A 20,590-nucleotide genomic window follows, 5' to 3' on the forward strand; every position below is an offset into this window, starting at 1 on the left:
AATGTGGTTATCACAGATTCATAGAACAATAGACCATCATTTTACTGACTTTATGGATGGACCCCAAACATCTCTCTCCAAAATGATCAGAATCTCTGACGGCGTCTTTGTTTCTTATTGATGACGTGACCGTGTCACACAAGCAAGATTAAAGATCACAAACACTGAGCAGACTGTGTGTGTGTGTGTGTGTGTGTGTGTGGCTCATTAATAACCAGCGTTGCACACACATTCCTGCAGATGAATCTCTGACTTTCAGACGCGTGAAATGTCTCATCAGAACGTTTTCTACCGACCTTTTACGCCTGAGTCACTCGCACTTAACACGTTGGAAATAACACACACACAAACACTGTAAACGTCATGGTCGGTGCTGGTTGGCCTTCTAGGTGAGAAAGCGCACACACGCACACACGTGTAAAATGTGATATAAATACAAACATTAATACATGAAAACAGAAATGTTTCAGTTTTTTTTAATTGAATAAATGTGAAATAATGCAGTAATGAGTTGAGTTAAACACACACACACACACACACACACACACACACACACACACACACACACACACACACACACACACACACACACACACACACACACACACACTCAGACTTTGTTAGCCTTCCAGGTCAGATAAGCGTTCCAGGCCACGGCCACAATCTGGACCACGGCCAACCTGGAAAACAAGTCAGAAAACTCAGAATGACAGCAGTGTGGTGTTGAGAAAAAACTACAAAATGAACATTTTTGTAAAGAAATAGGACAATAAATACTATACATTTAAATGATAAATAGGGATCCTCCACTGTTTTTATAAATGTGAACTAAAACCTTCTAAATGTCTTTATTAAAACACACAAACCCTGAGAATAGAAGGACTTCTGGGTGGGAGTCCTTCAACAGTCTGTGATTTACTCTCTAACTTCAGCCACCATAGCGTGTCAGTGCACTGTTTAAGAGAGAGTAAAGGTCCCTTAGGAGAGCTCTTCTTCTCTGCTTCATTGTCTAATACCCCTCAGTTAGTACTGTCACAACTGATTTTATTCTATTTCTGTAACAAAAAAAGGTTTACATCGACATCTTTAACTTTTCCTCTTTTTTTAGAGCAACCACAAACAGCACAAGTTGTTATTGTGACTGAAAAATCTACTAAATGACCTAAAAAGCTGTTAAATGATCTAAAATTCTCCTAAATGATCTAAAAATCAGGCTGAATGTTTCACTCCAATAGAAAACAATGAGATGTTTACAGACAGTGGGGCCCTGTGACATCATCAATCACATGATTTAAAGATGGAGAAACATTGGCTCTAAAACTGAAAAGTAGTCCTATTTTTTAAAAGGTAATAAATCAAATATGGAGCATAATAAAGTGTGTTATTAGACATCGATCTACTAATAAGGACATTTAGAAGGTTTTAAAACTGTAGATGATCATTTGAAAAACAGAGTTTGCATGTTCTCCTTCACGCTCCCACCTGTGGTGCAGCGGCACAAAGTAGAAGTTGACGATCTGAACGGGAGGCCAGAGCTACACACACACACACACACACACACACACACACACAATTATTAACACAATTACTAACACAATTTAATACAAAGCGAGAGAAACTCACGTAGTAGTTGGAGATGAGAGCGTCTGTGTAGTCCTGGAACAAAGAGGAACACACACACATACTCTGGTTTTAATTTAATCAGAGTGAACATGAACACACACACACACACGTCATTCTATTAAAGGTCACGCTGACGTGTCGTCGTCATAAACACACCAGGAACACTTTGTATAATTACAGCTGAACAAGCTCGTCTACCAGCTGAGCTCAGAACCACGTCACTGTAACAACTGAGTCTTTGATCTGAGTCACGACTCACGGATCCAACGACTCAGCAAACGCAGCACAAACACAAAGACCTGAAGGATTCAGAGGAATCAAGTCACCAACAGACTCATTAGACCCATGACAAAGAACTGAGTCACTAGCTGGGTTTACATGACACATTTTGGAGAATACAGTAAGTAAACCATACGACTATACAACTAAATAGCTTTACAGAAAACCTTCTATGACGTGTATTTGTGTTTCCATGGCGACACATTTCAATATTGAAACATCTGAAATTCTTCCTCATAAAAGCATCAAAACATTTCAGAGATATTTGAGTGTTTTTTTAGAAATTCTAATGTTTTTATTGAACTATTTAGATTTTGCACATTTCCAAGGGTAATGGAAACAGCTTCTCTACCTTCACCAGAGGAACATGTTCTTTTTTTTTTAACTTGTCTGCACAAGGTCAAAACTACAAGAAGTGTAATCATTATGAGACAGCAATGAATGTTTTGTCCAACCCCAAATATCTGTGAGCTAAAATAAATTGATTTATTTTACTGCTTAATTGTGACCATCACCAGCCCTCCCTAAGGAAGGGTAAGAAATCTTTTATTATAGGGAGGATTTAAAAAGGGAGAGCAGTGTCACACCTACGTGGAGGGGGGGGGGAGGAAGGGAGCAGGGAGGAGAGACTCAAGGTAGGAAATATAAATGGTGGGGAGAATAGATTATTTTACAGTGAGGGTGAGATGTGAAGTTGTAGAACATATTGTGCTTATTATGTTGTGTAATCCAGCCAGTATAGTGACAAATGTGAAGCTTAGCTATAATGGTGGTGGCTGTGGACCGGGGGAATGAGTGAATGGTAGTACCTAAAGCAGGTATTTGGGATTTGGGTCTAAAGTTGAGCCCAGTATGAGTTTTATCCCACATCCCAAGGTGTGGGCTACCACAAACCCAGGAACTGAAAGCAGAAAGAGCGGGGGCCAGGGAGTCCCAGGCCACCCTCCCACGGACGAGCAGCCCCCCAGACGCCCCCAAAATCCCAGGCCGTGAGGCAGCCACCGCCCCCCACACACACATCCGAGGAAGCCCCAAGCAGCCGAGCACCCAGCGTATCCCGCCACCGACCCCAACCCCACGGTCCCCCGCCAGCATCCCGCCCCCCCCACCCACCCACACCCAAGTACCCAACCCCCCGAGGGGAGGCCCCAGAGAGCCCCCCGCCCGAGACCCCAGCAGAGGAGTCAAGGCCCACGCCCAGCAGACGGCCAGAGCCGCGCCGAACGGGCAGCCGGCGGGTGCCCGCCGGTGGGCCCAGAGCCAGCAGGGACCGGACCCCAGGCCAGAAGGACCCCGAACAGAAGCAGCACCAAGAGCAGCGCTCCCAGGGATGACAACCACGCCCATAGTCGCCGAGGGCACCAAGGGGATGCTGCAAGTCGCCCCGCCGGCCCCCAGACGCACCGACCGAGCACCCCAGAGCACCAGATCTCCTTTCCTTAATGCCACCGGCGCGATGAGCCCCAGACAGCCCCACCATCCCCCTCTCACCAAAGGGCCCAGCTACACCACAGAGCCCGGCTCGCAGGGCGCGGCCTGAAACCACCCCACCCCGGAAGACCCCAGCCAGCCGGCCGGGCCCGCCGGATCCCAAGGGCACCACCGCAGGTCAAGGGACCCCCAAGGGCCACCCTGCGCCACTACTTAGTAGCACAGGCGGCGGCCCCCTCCACCCCCAACCCCAGCCCCACCAACCAGCCCCCCAAGGGTTGGGTATGTGAGTGTGGTGCAACAAGTGGGTGAGCCAGACCAGCTGGGAGTGAGTGACGTGAAATGTCCATGTAGGAGGCCTGTCTGGTGTGAGCTCGGCCCGTCCGCATGGCGGGCCACACGAGAGGGTAGATGGTGCAGATGGGCACGCAGCACTGTGCCACATCATATACATGTCATATATCAACATGATTATTAGGTTCTCTATTAAAATTAACTGGTTTTATTATGTCTCATCACACACTGTACATTTAAACACTCCTACGTATGACGCACTGAGCGCGCTCTGTTCGTCCTGTTTTCAGCTCAGAACCACATGTCAGTGGAGCAAAGGGGGAGGAGCTAATCACTGAATAACGAACATCATCATGGCCTTAGTGAAGAAACATCAGATAAACCAAGAAAATCACCAGTTTAAACCAGAATGCACTGATATGATTTTAACAAACCACAATATAATTAATTAATACATGTCGCTGTCATTAAAGCAGAACTTTAGCACTTTTCATGCTGCCAGTAATTTAAATAATGAAAATGCTAACGATGGACATATTTTGTTTTAAGTACATTTTTTGTGCTTCTACTACAACTATTATTAATAATAATAATAATAATAATAATAATAATAACAATCATTAAAATGGTGGAAACAACATCTGTACATGTAACAATACTTCCTGTCAAATGTGAAAAAACAGACATTTTGGCCCTTGACTTGACAACCATTGACATAATGTGGCCCTTGGTCGAGGTTAAGTTTAATCTGTTTCACTATATGTAAAGACATCATCTGTTCTAACCTGACCATAACTTAGTTACCAGTTAGTCAGTGCTGAGGAAGTAGTCTGAGGCACGCCCTTCAAAATAAAAGCGCAGAATGGAAAACACAGGGTTTCCTTGTCTGTACAAAGAAAGAAACCCAACTTGCATACAGCAGCTGAATGTAGAGGTTATTCAATTAAAGAATTGGCTAAAAGTTGTCCTCCGGTCATCATCTATTAAATTAAAAATAAAGTTAGTTTAAACTGGCAAATAATGAGCATTAAACATTGAAAATGTGGTGAAATTGGGCAAAATAATCATGAAATATGTTGAAAAGAGGTTAAAAGTGACAATATTGTGTCAACATTTGTGACATTAGGTGTAAAAGTGGTAGAAATGGTTTATAAGTGCTGAACATGTCTGGAAAGTGGAAAAAATGTGTATAAAAGTCATTAAAATGTGATGTAGAAGTGTCAGAAATGGGAGAAATGTAGCAAAAATACATTAAAAGGAGCAAAAATATGGCAAGAAATAGTGATGAAAATAGATTAAAATATGGTGAGTTAAGTGTAGTTGCAGAAAAAGGGTAAAAATAAGTAAAAATGGGCTCAAATTGTTCAAAAATATCCTTATTTTCTTGAAGGCTAGGGATGTAACAATTCACTCAACTCCCGATACAATTCGATTCACGATACTGGGTTCACGATACGATTCTCTCACGATTTATTTTACAAAATGGGACTGTAGACAAATGATGACTGAAAAATATTCCTTTATTTTTTTTTGGGAAAAAAACTAGAAAATATGGTTCTATTTTCCTTTTATTTTTCATTGTCAAAAGAATCCCTTGATAAACTATTCAAAACAATGCAATTTAACTAAAAATAAATCTTGAATGAAATAAATAAAGGAATAATACAAATGAAGAAGAAGCCTATTAATTTAAATTCTGGTTTAAACTACATAATAGTTATTTTTCTTTTAAAAGTGCAACTGAAAATGTATTTTGTGTCTTAACAATTGGACTTTAAAAAAAAAACCGTAATTGCACTGATTTACGTCAGATATTTGTTTGGACCAGCAGAGGGCGCTGGTAACACAGTGGTCAGTTGGCATGCAGAAATTCTTGCAGTGAAGAAAAGATGCTATGCTAGCAGACAGAGCTAATAGAAAAACATGACTTTTACAGATATTCACGTAATATTACAGATATTCTTTCGGTGCTAAAGGGGTAAGGAATCATTTATTAACATGTTTAAGAGTAGAAGGCGGCCAGAAAGAAAGTATTAGCAGATTCCGCCCGCCGCTTGTCCACTGCTGGACAAGAGAAGGGATAAATATATAGCGCCCTCTGCTGTTTAAAAAAAGTACTGCGATTCAATTTTCAAAGTATCGATGTCAATCGTGATACCTATGAATCGATTTTTAACTGCTTTACGATTAATCGTTACATCTCTATTGAAGGTATGTGGCGACCCCAAGGTTGAGAACCTGTTATAAATGATGTGGATGAGGTCCTTGTTCCTGACTTTTCTTCATGAAACCACAAATCTGGACTTTCCTTCTTATCGAGCAGTTGATTGAAGCGTCTGCCCAGCCACGCCCCCTTCCTTTCCCCTTTGACCACACCCTCAGATCAGCTGAGCAAGAGAGAAGAAGAGCTCTCCAATGGGACCTTTACTCTCCCTTAAACAGTGCGCTGATACGCTCTGGTGGCAGGAGTTACCGAATAAATCACTAAGGATTAGCCCTGAGGGAGGAGCCTAGAGCAGAAGCCCCGCCCCCCTGTGAGCTTCACTGCCTTGGGACCATAGGGACTACCAGTGTGTGTGTGTGTGTCTCACCCTCTTCAGTTTGGTGATGTTGTCCTGCACTGAGAGACCATTCAGAGCACCAGAAATACCGAGGAACGCCCCCAGGAAGCATGGAGCAAAACACACCTACAGCACACACACACACACACACACACAAACATTAAAAATACACAAAACCTCCCAAAGCCTTTGATCTCACACATGCTACAGTGACTCTAAATAAACCCCTGGGGGGTTTGATAAAATACTAAAAGGTTTTAAACATCTGACCAATGATAACGTGAGGTACAGGTCACCTGATCAACCAGCATCTTCTTCATAGCAGCACCTTTAGTTCCTCCAATGACCAAACGATCCAGAACCTTATACCATCCCCCGATGACGGGCCCCTGGGGGACATAAACACCTCCATGTTACCAGTTAACTAGATAACTAGCTTATTTACCAGTTAACTAGCTTATTTACCAGTTAACTAGCTTATTTACCAGTTAACTAGTTTATTTACCAGTTAACTAGTTAACTAGCTTATTTACCAGTTAACTAGATAACTAGCTTATTTACCAGCTAACTAGCTTATTTACCAGTTAACTAGATAATAAGCTTATTTACCAGTTAATCAGATAAGCTTATTTACCAGTTAACTAGCTTATTTACCAGTTAACTAGCTTATTTACCAGTTAACTAGCTTATTTACCAGTTAACTAGATAAATAGCTTATTTACCAGTTAACTAGATAACTAGCTTATTTACCAGTTAACCAGATAACTAGCTTATTTACCAGTTAACTAGATAACTAGCTTATTTACCAGTTAACTAGATAATAAGCTTATTTACCAGTTAACCAGATAATAAGCTTATTTACCAGTTAACCAGATAATAAGCTTATTTACCAGTTAACTAGCTTATTTACCAGTTAACTAGATAACTAGCTTATTTACCAGTTAACCAGATAACTATCTTATTTACCAGTTAACTAGATAACTAGCTTATTTACCAGTTAACCAGATAACTATCTTATTTACCAGTTAACTAGATAACTAGCTTATTTACCAGTTAACCAGATAACTAGCTTATTTACCAGTTAACTAGATAATAAGCTTATTTACCAGTTAACTAGATAATAAGCTTATTTACCAGTTAACCAGTTAACTAGCTTATTTACCAGTTAACTAGATAACTAGCTTATTTACCAGTTAACCAGATAACTATCTTATTTACCAGTTAACTAGATAACTAGCTTATTTACCAGTTAACCAGATAACTAGCTTATTTACCAGTTAACCAGATAACTAGCTTATTTACCAGTTAACCAGATAACTAGCTTATTTACCAGTTAACTAGCTTATTTACCAGTTAACTAGCTTATTTACCAGTTAACCAGATAACTAGCTTATTTACCAGTTAACTATCTTATTTACCAGTTAACCAGGTTAACCTACTGCTTACCACAAAGAAGAATCCGATGCTCATCATCTTGGCCGTTCTCCGTACGTCGTGCTCTGCTAAGCCCCGCCTCTCAATCAGCTGCTGGGCAATGACATCACCGACTCCGACCAATGAGCCTGCTCGGACAGAGACTGAGCTGTAACGGCCGGTGTTCTGGTGAAACTGGTGTCTGTTTTAACTAGTGACTGACTCCTTAGCATCCTGTCACCAGCTAACACAATCACCAGTGGGTTTAAAGCAGCCCTTCTCAAAGAGCGGTTTGCGGACCCCTTGTGGTCTGTTAGTTTAATGAGTACATTTTTAAAACCAATATATTTTTTAATTAAAAGTGTTTCTAAAACTGTTGCAATCATTACAAAACAATGTAGATTTTATGTAAATTTAAATTGACTGTAATTAATTATTAATTCCGTTATAAATTACATAAATAACTATAAAAATGCAAGTGAGGATGTATGTACGGAAATTTATGGCTATATTCTCAGTGAAATAGAAGATATGAGGAAAAAATGTTAATATAGGTTTAAATATCAACGACAATTTGTTGGAAAAGCAATGGAAGTTAAAATTAGCTCAAAAATTTGCAAAAAAATGAAAAAGTTAAAGAAAGTAAAAATGAGACAAAAAATATTAAAAAGGGTTGAAAGATCTTAGCATTAGCCTAGCATTAGCCTAGCATTAGCCTTGCATTACCTTGGCTTAGCATTAGCCTGGTATTAACTTAGCCTAGCATCAGAATGTAAAAGTAAAATGAAACAGGTCGAAGGTTCTTAGCTTTAGCCTAAAGTTAGCATAGCATTAACCTTACATTAGCTTAACATTAACCTTGCATTATCTTAGCCTAACAGTAGCTTAGCATCAACCTAGAATAAACCTGGCATTAGCTTAACATTGACTCAGAACTTAACTTAGCATTAGCTTAACTTCAGACTAACATTAGCCTTACAGTAGCTTAGAATTAGCTTAGCCTAGCATTATCTTAAAAATTACTTAGCATTGACCAAGAATTTGCCGAGCATTAAATTAGCGTTAGCTCAACATTAGCTTAGTATTAGCCTAGCATCATTTTAAGATTAGCCTAGCATAATGCTCAGGAATTTTCTGAATGTTTTGATAGCTTAATTGTCAAAATCTGACAAACGTCTGAGGCGTTAACGCAGGATGGAATTAGAAAAATATATTATAATAATAATAATGTGGCGCCACCGTGTGGTGCAAACAGGAAGCTGCTTGTTTCTCTTGGACTCACGAAGAAGAAAAAGCTTAATGATCCTGATTATTCTACAGGTCAAAGGTCAACGTCTGTGTTGACTCCTAACCGGGTCAAAGGTCAACAGCAGTTTGTTTGAAGTGGTCATGTGACCTTACCGGCTGTAACGATCTGAACGCTCCACGGACGTTTGGTCATCAACGCCTGGTACGACCTCCACAAGGCGGCCATCCCGCTGCTGTCACACGGAGAGACGGGATTAAAACACAGAAGAAGAAACTTAACGTTTAACACAGGGAAATATAAACTTTAGAAATATATGCTAAATAAAATAATATACAAATAAGACATGTATCCAGTAGCATATATATATATATATATATATATATATATATATCAACAAGAAAAAAATAAAGGATTAAATGAAAATGTTAAAAAAAAAAAAGAGAGAGAGAGAAAAAAGAAAGATAACACCGCCCACCGATCTCGCGCCGTGACCCCGCCCCCACCGGCTCCTAAAGTAACTGCGTGTTCTTTCTAATTACTTTTTCACTTTTGTGTGTCTTTAATATTTATCTCAGTGTTTTTAAGAGGAATATAAACTGTGGTTCAAACAGTCATAAATAATCTTCTTTTACACAGAACTAGAGTTTGACGCACATGTGGGATTTTTTATTTATTTTTTATCTACGCCTTCATCTGTTTATAAACAAACACGGACTCTGACTGATTTTAATTCTGTTTAAACTTTAATCATCTTTAAAACGCGGTATTTGTCATGAGGTTTAGCATTAAAGCATCATCTGCTCCTGAGGCACAACGTTACAGTTTAACACACACGTGTGCTTTATCTGCAACTTTCATTTACGCCGCATGAAACAGTGGATTCACATTAACCCGACTAAGTAATAAGTCTGATTGTGGATAATTATACTTCTGATTAGACGTAAATCATTTGTAGATATTTGCTACTGCGTTTACGTGACGGTTCAACCACAGTCGTAACTTCTCCTTCCAGTCCAACGTTTACCAACATTTCTTCTTTTTCTGTGATTCTTTTTCATGCCGAACAAAAAAATGGACTTACATTGATCCGAATGCAGATTAAATCGGATTCTAACGAACTGTGTAACCGATTAAATGTAAGATAAATTTTAAGTTACGTCATCTGGTATTGAAGTCTTGCGCCGTGCTCGAGCCGCTATAAATCGTGTTAATTCATACAAAGAATCGTTTTTAAACTTCATATTAGGGTTAAAACTAGTTACCACAGCTAACTAAACTAACTAGTACCGTCTGAAAACATTTTTAAAGTGTAGTGAACACATAAATTAGTAACTAAAAAAAAGACAGGATTATATTCACGAGCGTTGCTCATTACTCACCGACACGATGCATTCACGTGTTTTAAAAATCATCGGACACCACAGTGCTTATAATGAAGCGTGTTTACCTGTGCGTGAAGGCAGCCGGGGTGCGTTCACGGACCCTAAACAAGATCCGACATCAGAGCACGAATTAGAAACGGCTACAGTAATGACCCACGTTGCCAGGTTGGGCGGTTTCCTGCCTTCTCGATGCAAATATCTATTTTTTAAAAATTATTTTAACTTTTGTAATATTTTTATTTTTCATTTTCTCCAGATTTTTTTTTATTTGACTGTGATATTAAAACAGAAATATTATTGGATACACTGGGATTTTAATTGCATCTTCTTTTTAATGAAACATTTAAAATTAATGTAATTATTGCCTAAAAAATACAAACTTAAATTCTGAAAAAATATTTCATAACTTTTTTTTTTTTTTTTACAAATGTAACATTTTGTAATTATTTAAATGGAGCCATTTTTCAAACTTCCTATATACTTTAATAATTATGCAAATTTAATTATGTTAATACGTTCTGCTTGATTATAAGTTTTAATGCAGTAATAAATTCAAATTAATTTTATTTTTTCAATATAAGTTCATTTAAATTGTTTTTTGTTTGTAAAATGTTTTCTGATTTATATTTCATGTCTGTTTATATATATATTAATTTATTTGTATCATTATTGGATTCAATAAATAAATAAAAACGTTTTAATTTTTAAAAAAAAAATACTCCTACAGTCCTCAAAGGTAGCATGAACGCCGTATACTACGTCAGTTCCGGTTTAAACAAAAATATATCTGCTGCCCTCTCGTGGACAAACACGGTAATATTGCCTATATATTAAAACGATAATAAACATAACTGTCAAGTTTTGGATTTGAAAATAAGGGAAATTTTCTGTCGTCCACTACGAGTCGTCCACCCCCCAACCAAGCTCCAGTATCACTTATATTTTAATATAGATGTACAATAAATGTAAAATATCCACTTATCAACCATTTACTAAATACAATAATGTGATTATAATCTATAGGTCAACCTTTATTAATATTAAAATACTGTGAACATTCCTACTAGGGCTGGTGATATGAACCAAAACTCATATCTCAATATATTTTATCTAAATGGTGAAATATGATATAAATCTAGATAATTTTATTAAATAAAGTCTGACCAGAAAAACAATTCTGGGTTAAATTTACTGATGTAAAATGTTACACAGAGACATTTATTAATAAACAGCTGATCAATATGTGACTCATTAATCATCTAACTGAGCTTTACATGTTGTTCTGAGAAGTAAAAGCAGCGACTTCTAAAATTAGTATTTGATTCATAATAAGCTATAATATATACATATATATATAGATATATGAAATATTATAGTTTTCTATATCACCAAAATATAAAACTTGATACATCTTGAGTCTCGATATATCTCCCAGCTCTAATTCCTAAATTATAAAACAGCCTAAATAAAAACATAAATGTGTTTATGAAGCACGTGTTTATTTAATATACTTACAGTTTATATACAAGTCAACATGTTACATATTTACTGTTAATTTCACATTGTTTGTCTTTAAGTTAAACATTAACATTTTATTTTATCATATATTTTATTATAATTTCTCATACTCACTCATGTGGTTCTCTGGTATTCACTAATGACTTATTAAACACATTTATTACAGACTTTACATTATTTAACACTTTATAAACAGTGTATATTTGTGGAGCTTGTGATTGGATGATTTTTCATGGTGACTTACGTGGTTTCTTCTGCTGTGGTAGACGTTATAATATCAGTTATTAATCTAACAGAACGTGTAACTGTGTCACATCCTGATGGTCTTTATGAAGATAAACTCTATGTTATATTTTATAACATATTTACACCAGTTCTTAGTTTTTATCATCAGAACGTCTTCATTATCATCTCTGTTCTGAGTTATTTCTGGGTTTGTTGCTGATGTCAGCACTAATCACTAATCACTCAGGTCATTTCAGGAGGAAGTTCTCACGAGGCTAGTGACAGCGTTCAGTTTAATAAGACATCTTTTAATTATTATTACAGTAAAATATGGGCTATTTACGGGAAAATAATAATACCAGAATATGGTGGGAAAGAGGGTAAAATACGGGAGTTTCCAGGCTTAAACGGGATATTTGATGGTATGGTGATAAATGAGTTTAAAAAAACACACATGCTCTCACTGAATAATACATATTTATTTAAAAAACACAATTGATAAAATATTTATAGAGTTTATTTCCATCTGTGCTCCTTCACTGGGGTTAATTTTATCTCCAGTTCACAGAGAGGGTGGGGCAGGTCCATCCAGTACAGGACACGCCCACTCACTCTCAGCCCCGCCCACAGGCAGTTAACTACTGTTACTGGACTGAGGGAGAACATGCAAACCTTAGAAAGCAGAAACAGGCTCAGATGATGTCCAGCCAAACGTGGAATCATCGTTACATCATCATCATCTTCTTCTTCTGTGGTTAACGTTTAGAGGAAAACGTTCCACCAAATCGAACAACAGGAAATGCTCTTCTCTGATTGGTCGATTAATAATGGACCAGTGTCCACGTTCGTCCACCAGAGCTCCGCCCCTTTGTCCGACAGACGTTTCCTGAAAAAGAACCACTAAACATTACATGGAGTCATCAACTAGTCCTGTAGCATTTATTAAATATTGATTTAAAACAACAATAAAATGATTCAGTTTTCATCATAAATTCTCCTTTTTTATTGATCTATAATTGTCACTTGTTTCATTACATTTTATTTTTCATCTTTTCTCAAACATGCTGTGTGTGTGTGTGTGTGTGTGTGTGTGTGTGTGTGTGTGTGTGTGTGTGTGTGTGTGTGTGTGTGTGTGTGTGTGTGTGTGTGTGTGTGTGTGTGTGTGTGTGTGATTAATCAGATTTAGTGGACAACAACAAGCAGCAGTGAGTCACAAACCCATTACATTCAGTCAATGAAACGAACACATGAACATTGATCAGAGTGGACACGCACATGCACTCGCGCGGAAAGGGCGGAGCTACTGAGGCGTTTCCACGGTTCTCACTAAATTCTAATAATGAGTCTCAGCTTTTATTTAAAAACAGTTTAGTTTTAATCAAACAACAAGAATCAAACCTAACTAGTGTTTGATCTGTTTACACTATTTATTTGCACTATTCATTTACTATGTTTGTTTATTTACTATGTTTATTTATTTACAATATCTATTTACTACGTTTGTTTATTTACTCTATTTATTTACTATGTTTATTTACAATATTTATTTATGTGTGTGTGATTAATCACAGATTTAGTGGAGGACAACAAGCAGCAGTGAGTCACAAACCCATTACATTCAGTCAATGAAACAAACACATGAACATTGATCAGAGTGGACACGCACATGCACACGCGCGGAGGGGGCGGAGCTACTGAGGCCTTTCCACGGTTTTCACTAAATCCTAATAATGAGTCTCAGCTTTTATTTAAAAACAGTTTAGTTTTAATCAAACAACGAGAATCAAACCTAACTAGTGTTTGATCTGTTTACACTATTTATTTCCACGGTTTTTACAATATTTATGTACACTATTTATTTACTCTGTTTATTTACAATATTTATGTACACTATTTATTTACTCTGTTTATTTACAATATTTATTCACACTGTTTATTTACTCTATTTATTTACAATATTTATTGACTCTGTTTATTAACTATTATTTACTCTGCTGTTAGCTAACGGTGTGACACCAGTCTGCTACTGCTTTATTTTATATTATATCTCTAAAGTCTGAGTTTCCAGGATGGATTACAGATTGTTCCCAAAACAACTTCAACTAATGAAAGGATTAAAAAAACAACAAAAACTCACAAATCCATGCCAAAAACACACAGAAACACACAAAATGACTCAAAAACCCACAGATAAAACCAAAAAAACACAAGACAGCAACATACACACAATCACACCAACAAAATGACAACAAAAACACACAAAAAAACTATAAAAACACACAAACTGAAAAAAAAAAACACAAATTGAGAAGATAGAAACAAAATAATAAAAACACACACAAATTATCTTTATGAACACACAATCACACAAATGCAACACAAATAATAATGAGATGAGCTGCAGTGGAACCACAGACACACCCCAGGGGAAGCTCCGTCTCCAGCCTCTGATTGGCCAGCGAGAAATTTGTCCACACACAGTTGTTTGTTGTTGTTTTTGTTGTCATTGCCATCAGAAATGCCTCGTCAGCTCATCTTAGGCTCCGCCTCTTGCTGCAGCGTCCGTGCGTTACACATACACACGTGTGCAGCACCACAAAGTGTGCGTTTGTGTAGCTGCAGAGTGGGTGTGGCCCTGCAAGGGGAGCAGAGGAGGCGGTACTCTCTCTGACTCCGCCCCCTCCGCTCACAGGGCGCTGTGTTGTGGGTGTGTGTGAGGGGGAGGGGGGGAGGATAACCGTCCCTCCCCAGGAAGTCACACCTGTGCTAAGCTGCAGCTGAAGCTCCGCCCATCACATGAGTAAGGCTGTCATCATTTGGCTCATTTACCAGGGGCCACACACACACACACACACACACACACACACACACACACACACACACACACACACACACACACACACACACACACACAGTTCTAGTAATGTAGTTAATAAAGGCCACAGTGATGTAATAAACTTTTTGTGCATTAATCCTAATTTGTGTGAATATTGGTGCATTGCCTCATTCATTTATCTTCTATTATTTTATTTTATTCATAAACTTAAGTGACTAATTCAACTAAATGTATTTGTATTTATTATTTAATGTGTATTATTTTTAGCAAACTATTTGGATTAGATTTATGTTTTCTAAAAAAAAAAAAATTAAATAAAACGTCCTAAAATCTGGCCCAGGGCGCTAGATTCCTTAGGCCCACGTCACTTCCTGTTCTGATGGGATTTTTAGTTTTATATTATCTTCTGAACAGAGAAATTGTTTAATCTTAGCCAAACGGCATTTTTTTCGTCATTTAAAAAATTAATAGTGAATACTGTTTAACAAATGTCTGTTTTATTAAACTAACATGTTTTGTGACTTTTTTTTATCACTAAAATAGTATAGCCGTACATGCTAACTGCCATTAGCACATCGTTTGATTTGATTATATCAGATCGAGACGTTAATTAAAGTGGAAATATTTGTAAAAATCTAATTTTTCTAAACGGAGTTTGGCGGAGACGGAGAAAGCCGAAGCTGCCGCTTTGTTTACCTCCTCGGTGACCCGGTCCCGGTGAACCCGCTACTCGGTGGACCCGCTGCTCGGTGACCTGGTCCCGGTGTAGATGTAGCCTTAGCCTACCTGTGTGGCGGTTCTTCCCTCTCTCTGGTGTTCAGTTCTCACCGGTAGAAGCCGCCATGTTGTCCTGCGAGGAGCGGCGCGCGAAATGAAACGAACACGGCGTCATGACGTCACAGGGACGTAATTTCGCGTTGTGTTTACAGCATCGGAATTGTATTATTTTTAACTAAAAAGGGTTAAAAAATAAAGGAAGTTATCTTTTTAAACAGTAACAGATTTTATTGTCTGTATTTGTTTGAAAAAAAAAAAAAAAAACAGTTTTTATAGTTTAAAAAATGTTTTAAAAAGTTGTTTATTTACCAAAAATCTGATATAATCAATATTTTTTATTTATATATAATTGAACTGAAGTCTTGTTAAAGTGTAAGACTTATTCATATTTATTCTAAATGGTAATATATTAGTGTCCCAGTAAAGCGGATTAAAAAATCCTCTAATAATTTTTAGTACAAATATAATAATTTCTACACGTTTGACCCATTCCAACAAGTAAACGAACCTTTTGTTTTATTAATTTCTCGTCATAATGGACGTTATTATTCTATTGACTCCTCCCATGTTTATATTTTGTTACTTTCACTTTTATTAATTCATTAAATCACACACTTTAATCTTTTCTTAATGTTTCGAGCAGTGTATTTATTTATGTTATCTACAGTATGTATGTTAATACATGTCATTAGCCATGTAGGCGACGCATGGAAACATGTATATATTATTAGGGCTGGACAATATGGACCAAAATTCATATCTCAATATTTTTTCTTAAAATGGTGATATACAACATTAATGATGTAGTTATAAATGACTCTGATACCATCGCAAATGCCTTTAATCAACATTTCTCTCATTGCCTCAGGTCCAGTCTCCTCCTCATGCTTCTGTTTCCTCTAGTGATGTTCCACCTGGCTGCATGTTCTCCTTCAGAAGGGTTCGTCCATGCAGCTGGGGTGGAACAGATCATAAATGGGTTTCTCCTAGCAGTGCTGGTCCTGATGGCATTGAGGCCAAGTTTACCTATGTTCTCCTTCAGCTGATCTGTTCAACGTATCATTAACATCTGTGAAGTTCCTGCTGCCTGGGAATGTGTGAAGGTCGTTCCTCTTCACAAAGAGGGTAACACTAGCAGCATAAATAATTATAGGCCCATTTTAATTATTAATAATGTAGTGAAAGTATATGAAACTGTATTCAATCAACTATCAGAACACCTATCATCTAAACATCTCTTATCTCCATTTCAATCTGGCTTCAGAAAAGATTTTTCAACAACGTCTGCATTACAAAAATGTACCAATGATATTTTTTCAGATTTTGACAATAGTTATCTTACTGGAACTTTATTTATAGATCTCACAAAAGCGTTTGATATGGTTGATCATTACTGGTTTTTAGACAAGCTTAATTCTACAGGCCTAGGTAGGTCCTTGCTTCTCTGGTTCAATTCTTATCTTCATCATCATCAGCAGCAGTGTGTCTTTTACAAAGACAGCTATTCTGAACTGTCTTATATAGAAAAGGGTGTGCCGCAAGGTTCCTCTCTGGGTCCACTCTTTTTTTTAATATTTATTAATGATTTTCCCCTTACATGTAAGGACTGTTATATCTAACTCTATGCTTTATTCTTCTAAATCCAATATCACTGACATCAGCACTCAATGGAGTTTGACTTCATTTCAGTTCAGCTACTGTATGGCTAGAATCTAACAAACTGTTACTAAACAAATTAAAATCTCATTTGATGTTGTTTCAGAAGCGAGTCCGTCCTGTTTCTGCTCATGTGATCAAAGTCACTTTTTCTGATATGTCATCAGTCCCAGTTATTGATCAAATAGAAAAAGGGTAATTTCACAGTTGATACTTCTCATTTTTGATTACAGTGATATCATTTATCAAAACACTACTGCCTCCATCCTCCAACCACTTAATGTCACCTATAACAGCCTGTGTAGGTTTATCCTCTGCTGTCCTTCTAGAACTCACCACTCTGTCATGGCTCACTCTGGCATCTAGACGACAGCTTCTCTGGTTATTATTGATATTCAAATGTATTCATCTCAGTTTTCCTGATTATATAAAACAATATTTGATTCCTCTCTGATCCTCTTATAGTTTACGTCACTTTTGATCATACCTGAGTCCCCAGAGTCAAAAAAGAAGTTGAAAACTCTCATTTACAGTTTTTTTAGATTGCTTAAGCATGATTTTCAAAACAGAGCCCGTGTTTTCAAAACACTACACACAATTAGCTAAACACTACAGATCATTTGCATAATTAAACACTCTTGTAAAAACTATAAACTTCTTTTTAAAAACCACACTTTGTTACCATATGAAACACACACGTTTCACATTACTGTACTGTTTACATGAGTTACAGTCTGCTGTGATAAACCTAAAACACTTTTAACACTTCTACTTCCCTATGATTACAGTAGCTACTATCAACAAAGTACTAATATTATGTCAATTCACCAAACACTACACAACACCAATGTTGCAGACTGAAGAAACTCATTTATTTATCAACACGCCCATAATGTTGACATGGAGATTCATATACTGAGACAAAATGTGACCAAAACAAACTAAACATGGTCTCTTCATCTACTGTAACTGGATCTGGTCAGAGAATTTCATCTACATCACAGACAATGTCGTCATTAACAAGACACCTTGAAACGTGTTGAATGATGAATCCACCCTTGCATTGCTGTTACCTCCATCTGGTCCCAGGCCTCCTCCATGGATTGGATGAGGGGTACCTCAGCCTGGAAACAGAGGTCATATACCTTCACCTCCATGATGAGAAAAACTCTTCTCTAAGGTTGAGGAATGGAGAGTATGGTGGAAGATATAAGAAATGTGGATGTTGCTGAAACCAGTTCTGAACCAGAGCAAAGACATATTGTTCTAGACAACAATGTATAGAATATGATCCATTTGATGCTGTTATGTTGTGCTATAGAATGTAAGTATGAGTGCTGTGTTGTACGGCCCATATGGGATATTATTATATTACCCCCACGTTGCCCTGGGACATTGACTATAGCCCTGTGGCCAATGATGTTTCTGACCCTCCTTCGTGTTCTCGTCAGGTTGAACTCAGCCTCATCTACGTACATGAACTCATGCTGGATCTCCTCTCCATCCATTTGTAGAACTCTCTGAAGAACAGTATCAGGCACTGTGTAGATCTAGTATAGATATTACAGTATAAGATTATGAGACAGTAAACATGATCACACTGCTACAGTGAATACATATCTCTACATAATCATGTTACAGTCGTTTCATACTTTCAGAATTGTGCTCCAAAGACACTGGATAAATGATCTTCATGTGAATATGGTTCTTTTTTATGATGCGTGTCAGTGTTGATGTCCAGACCTGATGGACATTGTTGAATATGGTTATTGATAATGTTAGCTTGGAGCTGATTGAGTGTTATTACATTGTTGGTTAAAACCATGTTTACTATCTCCCTCTCTTGCTGTTCTGTGAACATGGGAGGCCCCTCCCCCTTGTCGTTCCTGACCCTCAATCCTATGTAGAAAAAAAAGAACAGTTTACAATACAAGTCATTTCACAGGAAACAGTAACAGAAGTGCTGATAGTGCATATATTACAGTACTGTAAGCAGTTACTGAAACATGCAGATGTTTTTGATATTTTTATAAAACCTATTTTCCAGTAGAAATGTTCTTATCACACTTGTTACTGTATATCAGCTTAGATGTGACTGTACTCACAGTCCAGCCTCCCTCAGCGTCAGGCAGTGGTTGATAACGTGGTCAACCAGTGTTGATCTCATTGGTCAGATTAGGTCCTCTTTGAGAACCTTCTTGTCTTCCTCTTCCTCTACCTCCAGCATGGCCTCCTTCTCTTCCTCTGTTGATTCCTCTTTCTCCTCCTGGTCCTCCTCTTTCTCCTCGTCCTCCTCCTCCTCGTCTTACTCTTTCTCTGACTCTTTCCATTGTGTTTGAAGACGATGAACTCACCTGCTGCTTTTTATAGGGCGTACACACCTGATTAGTGTGTCTACAATTAAACAAACCAATTGGTTGGACGGTGTGGTCATGTGACAGTCAGTGCTTTGGTATTTAAGGAAGTGACTTCATGATAGATTTATGTGTGTAATGTATGTTAAGTGTGTTTAATGTTTTACAAATCACTGTGTAGAGTTTAGCAACAAGTGTGAGGTTAACAATGTGTTTATAGTTGTACAAATATGGGCTGATGTTTTACTTCTTCAGTGTAAGGTTTTACTAATAGTGTACGACTATTCATTTTAGTGTGGAAGCAATAAAAAAACTCTGTTTGATTGGAACATTCTAGAAATCTGCTCTCTCACTTTTCTGCCTCTGTTTAAAAATACTCTTGTTCACCATCTACAGAACTAATGTCTGTGTTTGATTAGAGATTATGTATGTGTATGTTTCTATTTATGTGTATAGATATATACAGTATATATGTTATGATGAACTGCAGTCAAATGTGCGCGTGTGCGTGTGTGTGTGTGTGTATTGTGTTTTGCTGTGTCTGTCATTTGATGCAATCTTAAGGACCCCCTCAAAATGAGATGATTCATCTCAAGGGGCGTGTCCTCTCATTGAATAAATTTGAATCCTAATATTTCTATCTCCATAAAGTTTGACCTGGAAGACATTTCTGGGTTGAATTATAGCACACATTTATTAACAAACAGCTGCACAATATATGACACTTTGAGCCTTTTCTCCTCTAAGGGACAGCACATGTGAGTGAGTTGTGTAGTGTGGATGTTTAGATGAAGGTCTGGGTTAAAACACACTCAGTGATCATCTGACTGCTTTTAACGCTGCTCTGAAACGTCACAAAAGCAGCGACTCATAAAACGAGTATTTTTAAAAGCTAAAATAAGCTAAAGAAGCTATAAAATATATATCTCAGAAAAATAAAAACATTTTAAAGGACACTGACTGTACTGTACAAATATTAAATACTATGATGT

At 37.5% G+C, this 20,590-nt stretch overlaps 1 protein-coding gene and 1 long non-coding RNA gene across 3 annotated transcripts; both read right to left on the reverse strand.

The window, feature by feature from the left end:
• Positions 1-552: 552 nt before the first annotated feature.
• On the reverse strand, positions 553-10,320 carry mpv17 (mitochondrial inner membrane protein MPV17). 2 transcript variants are annotated; one of them, XM_028440577.1, is made up of 8 exons: positions 10,298-10,320; positions 9,003-9,082; positions 7,635-7,750; positions 6,485-6,577; positions 6,219-6,314; positions 1,624-1,656; positions 1,483-1,535; positions 553-680 (listed from the first exon to the last, which is right to left on the reverse strand). In XM_028440577.1, exons 2-8 carry the CDS (start codon positions 9,073-9,075, stop codon positions 611-613), a joined length of 534 nt encoding a protein of 177 aa, XP_028296378.1. In that variant the 5' UTR covers positions 9,076-9,082; positions 10,298-10,320; the 3' UTR covers positions 553-610. The 2 variants fall into 2 exon arrangements, with proteins under 2 accessions (XP_028296378.1, XP_028296377.1); XM_028440576.1 differs by lacking the exon at positions 10,298-10,320 and adding an exon at positions 10,230-10,293.
• Positions 10,321-12,476: 2,156 nt separating this feature from the next.
• On the reverse strand, positions 12,477-15,668 carry LOC114458273 (uncharacterized). Its single transcript, XR_003673006.1, has 2 exons — positions 15,508-15,668; positions 12,477-12,861 (listed from the first exon to the last, which is right to left on the reverse strand). It is a non-coding gene; the product is annotated as an uncharacterized LOC114458273 (long non-coding RNA).
• Positions 15,669-20,590: the final 4,922 nt, after the last annotated feature.

Source organism: Gouania willdenowi, assembly GCF_900634775.1.
Source record: "Gouania willdenowi chromosome 24 unlocalized genomic scaffold, fGouWil2.1 scaffold_320_arrow_ctg1, whole genome shotgun sequence".
Taxonomy (NCBI): domain Eukaryota; kingdom Metazoa; phylum Chordata; class Actinopteri; order Blenniiformes; family Gobiesocidae; genus Gouania; species Gouania willdenowi.

Bases quoted from the DNA above. Each gene is read 5' to 3' on its own strand.
- mpv17 (XM_028440577.1), bottom strand. From the start codon at position 9,075: ATGGCCGCCTTGTGGAGGTCGTACCAGGCGTTGATGACCAAACGTCCG. The intron at 6,578-7,634 runs GTAAGCAGTAGG...TATGTCCCCCAG, and splicing joins GCATCGGATTCTTCTTTGTG to GGGCCCGTCATCGGGGGATG. The intron at 1,657-6,218 runs GTGAGACACACA...TCTTTGTTCCAG, and splicing joins ACATCACCAAACTGAAGAGG to GACTACACAGACGCTCTCAT.